Source organism: Haliotis rubra, unplaced genomic scaffold (assembly GCF_003918875.1).
Source record: "Haliotis rubra isolate DU_JTF1 unplaced genomic scaffold, ASM391887v1 Scf156, whole genome shotgun sequence".
Lineage (NCBI taxonomy): Eukaryota > Metazoa > Mollusca > Gastropoda > Lepetellida > Haliotidae > Haliotis > Haliotis rubra.
This window is the reverse complement of record NW_025765514.1, coordinates 1,063,089-1,072,969: the sequence shown is the minus strand read 5'-3', so window position 1 is coordinate 1,072,969 and position 9,881 is coordinate 1,063,089. Positions and strand designations below refer to the sequence as shown.

At 36.2% G+C, this 9,881-nt stretch overlaps 1 protein-coding gene across 1 annotated transcript in view; it reads left to right on the top strand.

The window, feature by feature from the left end:
• Positions 1–364: 364 nt before the first annotated feature.
• The window catches only part of LOC124270950 (adenosine 3'-phospho 5'-phosphosulfate transporter 1-like), a 29,066-nt gene continuing 19,549 nt past the window's right edge, over positions 365–9,881 (top strand). Inside the window, 1 exon segment of the mRNA XM_046706017.1 lies at positions 365–536. Coding sequence (XP_046561973.1) covers positions 502–536 — 35 coding nt within the window. The 5' untranslated portion in view covers positions 365–501.

The following is a 9,881-nucleotide window of genomic DNA, read 5'->3' as shown; positions in this document are numbered from 1 at the left end:
TGTTCGGCTCATATGACTAAGAATAAGGCCCTTTTGACATTTTTACACGGCCCATTTGACTTTCACCACGGCCCATTTGACTTTTTCCATCGGCCCATTTGACTAAAGCACTTCTCTGCCCTTTTGTCCTACGGCCCATTTGACTAGATCCCTGTTTTAACGCCATCAAACTTTAAATATTATAATCATAAATGACTACAGGAAATATATGCATATTGTCGTGATTTAGAATCCATAGCTGACCAGATTTTCAGTTTCAAAAGAAATGTATGACAGAACAGTAACCCACAGCCATATCTTTGCTGGTTTCAGTTTTTGGTCTCCCGTTAAAGGTAAAGTTGTTCAGCCGCGGAACGTACCGGAAGTTTGGAATATTGACTGACACGACGACAGTCTGACAGGTTTGTGTTTCGGTCTTAGATTTCTGTTCTTTCGTTCAAGTTTTGTCAGTGACGCGATATCATTAGTTTAGCATACAATGACAGTCTCATTTCTCTAGAAATGATTCTCAGCAGTAAGAAAAATACAGTTCGAAGGTAAGTAAAACCACACTGATCTTGTTGATGTCTTAACAAAACTGCCTGTGCATCTAGTGATCTACTTTGCCGGTCCTCATCACGTATTTTGATTGGCAACATGGGGAATCGTTTGGAATGCTGCTAATGGATTCTGTTGGTTTAGACACTTTTCACATCGTCTGCATATCATGTTATATCGGTTGCAACACCCCAACCTCAAATTTTAAGCGTTATATACTGTCATAGCAATGGGGACCGTCAAAGTATAAATATGCCTCTGAGAAGAATCTAATCATATCACAATAATTCCCGCCTTCTCTGTCCTACCCCCACCCTTCTCTGTCCTACCCCCACAACAAGGTCTAATTCTGACAACACTGACGTTGACTTAGACTAGTGTAGCACTGTCATCTATTCTAACCATATGCCTCGCTTCACAACTTGCGAATATGTAATTAACAAATAGTGTTCGTGTTTATTTTATTTCACTCATTGTCACTCATCTTGTTCAACCTCCAAGCATATGTTTACATGGAAAAGCAGAATGTCATATTCATGGACTTCTGTTTCAAAATGAATCCGTGAATAGTGATGATGATGTTTGCAGCGATAAAAACTAATAGTAATATTTTTAGTCCAATAATCCTTATAGAGATATCATATTGCAATATCTTTTAAAAATTCAAATTTCTTTAAGTCCTGAAAGGGTGATGGTGACCATAATATTATGCACAGTAAAAACAGTGCATTCTCCTTTCAGAGAATTGAAATAAGCAAACATGTGATGATAACAAACTTGGCATTAAGAAACCATATTCCAATTGATGTGAAAGGGAAACTTCAAGAAACTCATCTGTTAATTTCTGATGGAGATATCTGCTGTTGTTATACAACATTTTGACAACATTAGCAGGGTCTCAGTTTCATTGCACAGCTCCAATAATGGTCACTGGCATAGATAAACGTAATTAAAGATTTTATTTAAATTGATTTTCATGAAATTTTAAAAACGATTTTCACAAAATCTATATATGTTGCTACCATGGAAAATGTTTAGTAATAGTAATACATAATCTGAAGTGTCATTACCTAGAAATTGTTGAATTTTTGTATCAACTCATAACATGACATCATTTATCAATCTACAGGATTAGCAGGGTCTCAGTTTCATTGCACAGCTCCAATAATGGTCACTGGCATAGATAAATGTAATTAAAGATTTTATTTAAATTGATTTTCATGAAATTTTAAAACGATTTTCACAAAATCTCTACAAATAATTAGATATGCTGAGTGTCCAGTCAAGGGGATAAATCTGACTGATTGTTTGGAGATGTTGGCATATGAATAAAATACTATTTGGGCTCTGATTGACACATGTTAAGTTTCATTTCATAATAAACAAAATTATTACTGAAAACAAAATGAAAAAATAAGCTAAACATTTATATTGTGTCACTTGACTTTCATTACAATGTGAGCTAGCACAGTATTCCTACCAAATATTTAGTTGTAAATCGTGATAAAGTAATAGATGTTTGGTACTTTTTATATGCAATGCAAACAAGGAGGTGATCTGAGAATCATGGAGACATATGTTTTGATCCATTTGGTATTGCCAGATGTCTGTGGGATCCTTGCCAGCTGGTCCTAAGCCTCGTTTGTTGGTTAGCCTGACACTAATTGGCGTCAGGTGATTACGTGGAATAATTTAAACAGCACTAGCTTGATGACTGAGAGTTAGATGGTTGTTTCTCTTTAAATATTGGGCACTTTGGTAAGGACTCTAGGATTAGTTCCAATTTCTGTCACTCGTTTGTAGCCACAAGTTTATGTTTATTAAAAGAATCATCAGTTTTATGATGATGTACACATTAGTGGTGGTCCGATTAATTGAAATAATCGAAGATTGGTCGCAGTGACTAAACGACCAAGCAATCGATTATGTTTTCTCATAATCGAACACAAACAATTCTGGAACACTTGTTTTCATTAGCAATATTTTTCACAAGGTTGGTTTTGTCTGTTACATTTCATAAGCATTACGAGTTCGTTTCAAGTCATGGTTTAATTTATCTTAAAAACTCCAAGAAATTTATGTTCCTAACATAATAGTCATCCTTTAAAGATGTGAAATTTTGCCCACAAAACCCGAAAAGAACTACATGTTTTTTCCTTATTTTTATGTGCATTAACAAATTTCATGAATGACGCTAACCAATTTTTTTTTTTCGATGATTGAACGGTTGTAATGAACCAATCATCAATTATGAGATTTTAACCAATTCCCAACACTAGTACACATAGGATTTGTACCAGGGTGGTGAAGCTTGTGTTATTGATTTGTTATATGTTGCTACCATGGAAAATGTTTAGTAATAGTAATACATAATCTGAAGTGTCATTATCTAGAAATTGTTGAATTTTTGTATCAACTCATAACATGACATCATTTAACAATCTACAAGATTATGTGTTAATAATGAAATGAATTATTCTGTATTTGTATATGCATGTATAAAGTTACCTATTTTGACTTGAAATGTCATGCTGCAAAACTGATCATTAATGCTGTGCTACCGAGAATTGTTTATGAACATTTGACATGATCAATTAACATAGGTTAAAATAATTACGCCAAAACATGCACATTTATTTATTCACTTTGTGATAAAAGCATGTGTCAATATTGCCACTTTAAGTAGAATGATCCAATTTGTCCTTGCTGTGGAGATAATGTTGAAAGTGTACCTTGGCAACACCTCTGAACTCTGTAACTGTCAACTTTGTGCAAACCTGAAGTGTTCGTACCAAATTCCTATACCTTCAATAACATGCACGGAAATCTGTGAATAGACAAACAGTCAGTATTCTCAGAAGCTTACAAAATTAAGTTGTTTTCATGATCAAATGTGTCATTAGATTAATCTATATGGTTAAAAAGAAAACAAAATATAATCCTATTGTGTCAGAATAGAACAATAATTTCACCCAGTAGATTCATTTCATCTCAGTTATACAGTGGATTATGTGTATTGGGACTGGTCTGTAACTTCATTAAGTAAATATTGTATGTTTTGACAAGCCACCTCTACTCCACTGTCTAGCAACTGTGTAATCTGTGAAATGGGGTATGACCGTGTAAAGATACCTTATTGTAACCAAACAAGACGTGTGTAGCACTTCTGTTATCCCAGGGACGGTGGGGTAGCCTAATGGTTAAAGCGTTCGCTCGTCACACTGAAAACCGGGGTTTGATTCCTCACATGGGTACAATGTGTTTCTGGTGTACCCCACTGTGATGTTGCTGGAATATTGCTAAAAGCGGCGTAAAACCAAACTCAGTCAGTCAGTCACTATTATCCCAACTAATGACAAGTTATCAACAAGATTAACAACACTGAGATGGCTAATCTAATTCATTTATAACATGATGGTAATTGAATACTGGTATTTCTTTTGAACTTGATAAATTAAATGTGTAATTGATGAAAACAATTCTAATATCAGGTAAGGTTATGACAGTCATAGATATTTGGTTTTTGCACATCACTGTTAATTGTGTAAGGAAGCTAGGTAGTTGCCAAAGCATATACAGGACACGTGTACACAGCATGGATATATAAGGAGCAGGTGGACCATGTGATATAGCTAAAACTTGAGATATATCTGTTGTGTGGGTGCATGCGTGACTAGAGAGAGAGAGTTGTGTGTTTTGGATTCATGATATTGAAACTAAGGATTTTGGGTAAGGGTTTAATTGATATTTCAGCATTTGAACATTAGTTTCAGAGCAATAGAATAAATCCCTCTTGCATTACTATGACTCATCTTCATGTGACCAGGCAGGTCATCTGAAATAGCACAAGTCAACTCAGCTCAACCCAACAGCTGCTTTCCATCAACCTTCAATTTGTTTTGATTCTTTCACGATGGCAGATTTTCAATCACACATGTTGTAAGATACATTCATTGTAGTGATATCACTAAGGGTGTGCTTTAAGTTGTCGTATCACTCAGGGTATGCTTTAAGTTGTAGCTGTATCACTCAGGGTGTGCTATAAGTTGTAACTGTATCACTCAGGATATACTATAAGTTGTAGTTGTATTACTCAGGGTATGCTATAAGTTGTAACCGTATCACTCAGGGTATGCTATAAGTTGTAGCTGTATCACTCAGGGTATGCTATAAGTTGTAGCTGTATCACTCAGGGTATGCTATAAGTTGTAGCTGTATTACTCAGGGTATGCTATAAGTTGTAGCTGTATTACTCAGGGTATGCTATAAGTTGTAGCTGTATTACTCAGGGTATGCTATAAGTTGTAGCTGTATTACTCAGGGTATGCTGTAAGTTGTAGCTGTATTACTCAGGGTATGCTATAAGTTGTAGCTGTATTACTCAGGGTATGCTATAAGTTGTAGCTGTATTACTCAGGGTATGCTATAAGTTGTAGCTGTATCACTCAGGGTATGCTATAAGTTATAGCTGTATTACTCAGGGTATGCTATAAGTTGTAGCTGTATTACTCAGGGTATGCTTTAAGTTGTAGCTGTATCACTCAGGGTACTTTGTATGTAAGGCTATAAGTTGTATGCTCAGGGTATGCTATAAGTTGTAGCTGTATTACTCAGGGTACTTGTAGCTGTATTACTCAGGGTATGCTAGCCGTATCACTCAGGGTATACTATAAGTTGTAGCTGTATTACTCAGGGTATGCTATAAGTTGTAGCTGTATTACTCAGGGTATGCTATAAATTGTAGCTGTATCACTCAGAGTATACTATGTAGCTGTATCACTCAGGGTATACTATAAGTTGTAGCTGTATTACTCAGGGTATGCTATAAGTTGTAGCTGTATTACTCAGGGTATACTATGTAGCTGTATCACTCAGGGTATGCTATAAGTTGTAGCTGTATCACTCAGGTTATACTATATGTTGTAGCTGTATTACTCAGGGTATGCTATAAGTTGTAGCCGTATCACTCAGGGTATGCTATAAGTTGTAGCTGTATCACTCAGGGTATACTATAAGTTGTAACTGTATTACTCAGGGTATGCTATAAGTTGTAGCCGTATCACTCAGGGTATGCTATAAGTTGTAGCTGTATCACTCAGGGTATGCTATAAGTTGTAGCTGTATCACTCAGGGTATACTATAAGTTGTAGCTGTATTACTCAGGGTATGCTATAAGTTGTAGCCGTATCATTCAGGGTATGCTATAAGTTGTAGCCGTATTACTCAGGGTATACTACGGTGTTCATGAATGGTGTTTCAAAGTAACAGGACATTGGGTCCTGTAAGTTTCAGATGTCTGTCTGACCCATTGAAAATTCAAAGGACCCATAGAATAAAATTAAACACACATTTCAGATTTAACATTTCTTATAATTGGCATTGAAATTATTTATTAACAGCAAACAAGTGTCACATGACATGTCACATATAACCACTTCAGTCAAAGTCATTGTGAAACATAGAGTCAGACACTGGGGCTGGTGGGTCGTAGACTTCTATCTGACAGTTGGCGAATCTGCCGGATTTGTCAGAGGGTCAGACGCTATTCGTGAACACTGCTACTATGTAGCTGTATCACTCAGGGTATACTATAAGTTGTAGCTGTATTACTCAGGGTATGCTATGTAGCTGTATCATTCAGGGTATTCAAGGTTTTGTCCATCCCTCATTATTAAGATTATACCCTCATATCTGGTTCTGACTGAGTGAGTGAGTTTAGTTTTATGTCACACTCAGCAATATTCCAGCTATATGGCAGCGGTCTGTAAATAATCGAGTCTTGACGAGACAATCCAGTGATCAATAGCATGAGCATCGATCTGTGCAATTGGGAACCGATGACATGTGTCAACCAAGTCAGTGAGCCTTACCCCCTGATCCTTAGTCTGTCTCACAGTCCCTGAACCACATTAATTTCCCTACTGCCAAGCCCTCACTGCAGTGCTAAAGCCCTAAATAAAGCAAGTCTAGATTTCCTCAGGTTCTGAATCTCTGGTCTCCCTAGGGCTCCTTTTCAGTATATATGGGCTTGTTTGTTACTATCAAAATTATATATATTCAGAGACTAAGCCTTAGTCTACCTGATCCTGTTTGTCGCCACTTACAACAAGCATGGGTTACTGAAGATCAATATTCTGACCCGGACCTTCATGGATCTATCTGGTTCTGGCTTGTGGTATAAAACCTAAAGTGGGACATATAAAACCTCACATATGCCTTGTGATACAGCTACAACTGATATTGCCAGTCATACAACTCACTATGTGATAAAATTTTATTAAGCCCTAAAAGTGTAATGGTTTGACTTTCATAGATGGCCAAAAGGACCCTTATCTTGACCCATGTTTTTTGGACAGTATAAACAGAACATTCAGTTGTCAACTGTAGAACATGTCACTTGTGTCTTGATTTACCTATAGTCAGATACAACAGTGGACAGCATGATGTTTTCTGGGACCCATCCCTGCAGAATATCTAATTTCAGAATGCATATGCTCAATGACATTGTCAACATACTAGTTAAATGTCCAATAATGGGAAATTAGTCTTTTTTTATGTGTGAAAATGATGATCAGATGTTTTATTCATCAGTGGTTATGAAAGTGTGTCCATGCGAACACTTGAATATATAATATATCATGTATATATCATGTTTATATGAACATGAGACAGGTGTTGATGTATTTATGATGCGCTGAAGTCTAGTAGCGTTCAGTCTGGCTTTGCACCACTCGTGTAAACACTTGGTACCACTGCAGTCGGAGCCCAAGTCAAGACAAAACATTTAACACAAGTAAGATCATGTAAAATTAATCCGTAAATGATGATTTTGTCATGTATATTCTTAGGAATGTTGTATATTGAGATATTGATGCAATTTTAATAAATTTTTAATGTCCAAATTTGTGAAATTTGATACAAAATTAATAATTCACTGACACAGAAGCGTTTACATATCTTAAGGTAACCATTGTTCAGATGGCCAACGAGAAGGCAGAAAATTATATTTTATTCATATAATGGGTGAGTCTTGTATTTATTAGCATAAAATTCATTAATTGCAAGTAGAGATGGGTAATTATAAGATTTATGTCTGCACATACAGAAACATAAATGAATCCAGATAATAATACATGATACTTTTGATTCAATATGATGCTAACATCCAACTTCTCTGGGTTATATCGCTATCTATTGTACGATCTTGTTACTCATTTCAAAGTAAGTACACCTACAAGATACACAGTGTCCCCAGGGAGACCTCTGAATCTGGCTGTAGGGCCCACTGTTCTTCTGTAAAGGCTGAATAGTGACTTATCTTCATTGTCCTCATAAACTTATTTAATGGCCTCTGGTATCACAGATAATATTTAATTGATAAATTTATCAACCTGAACAGATATTATTAAATATTCAATTAAGGCTGGAATTGCAGGTGTCTTTTTGTGTTACCGCTGGATCATAGGTTTTTTGGATGTCACATGTTCGGATGGCAGTGTTTACCGTTTACTCGCAAAATAACGAGGCTGGTTGTGTCTTACAGACAATGCAAATACTTGGATGATGGCATGTGTTTAAGAGAAAGACGTCTTTACTAAGTTAATGACATGTTTTACAGTTGTTCATATGTTTTTATAAAAATACTCATCAAAGTACTTTTATGGCAATAATGTAGAAATACAATATATTCATTGCTGTTGAAAACAATTATTTGTCGTGCAATGAAAGCATTGTTTTTTGTGTAGTAGTAGTTATTAATACATAATATATATAATATGGTAATGTATTTAAAAAGAGTCTAATATCCACCATAGAGATGCTCAGATACTCATAGGGGCGGTGGGGTAGCCTAGTGGTTAAAGCGTTCGCTCGTCACACTGAAGACCCGGGTTTGATTCCCCACATGGGTACAATGTGTGAAGCCCATTTCTGTGTCCCCCACCGTAATATTGCTGGAATAATGCTAAAAGCAGCGTAAAACCCAACTCACTCACTTGTGGTGTTCCGATTAATTGAAATATTCGAAAGATTGGTCACAGTGACCAAACGACCAAGCAATCGATCACATTTTCTCATAATCAAACACAAATGATTTTGGAACTGTTTTAGAGTTTGAAACACTTGATGATGGAACATATCTTAGAAAAAAATTATCAGGGCCTGAAAATGTGTTCAGGGGTTTATGTTCATGATAAATTAGTCATCACTTTAAAGTAGCAAGTTGCATCATTTTACCTTGGATGTGAAGTTTGCAAATGCAAATGCAATATGAGCAGTTTCTAAAAAAACCAAAAAAACCAAAGAAACATGTTATACCTATCTGCAATAACAACCTGAATAGGAATATCTGAAAATATTGCTAAAGAATTTTTTTCAATGATTGCTCGTTGGTAATGAACCAATCATCAATTGTGACATTTCAACCAATTCCCAGCACTATCACTCACTCACTCACTCAGATACTCATAAAATGTGGCATGTTATTATTTTTCAGTAAAGCTTCTACCATGCCTATGGAACAATGTCTGTTTTGAAAATCTGAAAAAGGAAAAATATTATTAAAATAATGATGAATGTTTAGCAGGTAGATGACCTATTTGTTCTGAGCCAACAGATTTTGTAGATAATCGCATCATGAAAGTTAGCGATGCTCTCTCACATGTTTACAATGGATGTCTGTGGGCAAGATATACGTAACATGTACACAGATATTATCTTACTTATACCCCTGAGTTATATCCGTATCTACGACACGCTCTCATTAACCATTGTGAAGTATGTACACCTACAAGATACATAGTACCTCAGGCAGTTTTGATGGTCTCAGACCTGCTGTTTGTCTTTAAAGTCTGTTTATTCAGTGTCATAGATAATGTCAGATTAATATCTAGTCAACCTGAACAGGTTGTAAGTTATAAAATATTTAATTTTCAAGCAACGTCTAGGGAGGAGCATATGTCACTGATTGGCACTTTTAAACCAGAGGAATGGGAGTCGGTTTCCATATTGTCTCCTGGCTTTTCAATCTGCATTGTAACCACTCCCACTGATCATAAACAAACAAACAAACAAACAAACAAACAGGTGCTGTGTGAATCTGTCTGCTAGGGGATGCAACTCAAATAGGAGGCTATTGACTTGTTTGCCATATAGTTTATCCAAACATTCTTTCAACATTTGGGGCGGTGGGGTAGCCTAATGGTTAAAGCGTTGGCTCGTCATGCCGATGACCTGGGTTCGAATCCCCACATGGGCACAATGTGTGAAGCCCATTTCTGGTGTCCCCCTGCCGTGATGTTGCTGGAATATTGCTAAAAGCGGCGTAAAAAACAAACTCAGTCAGT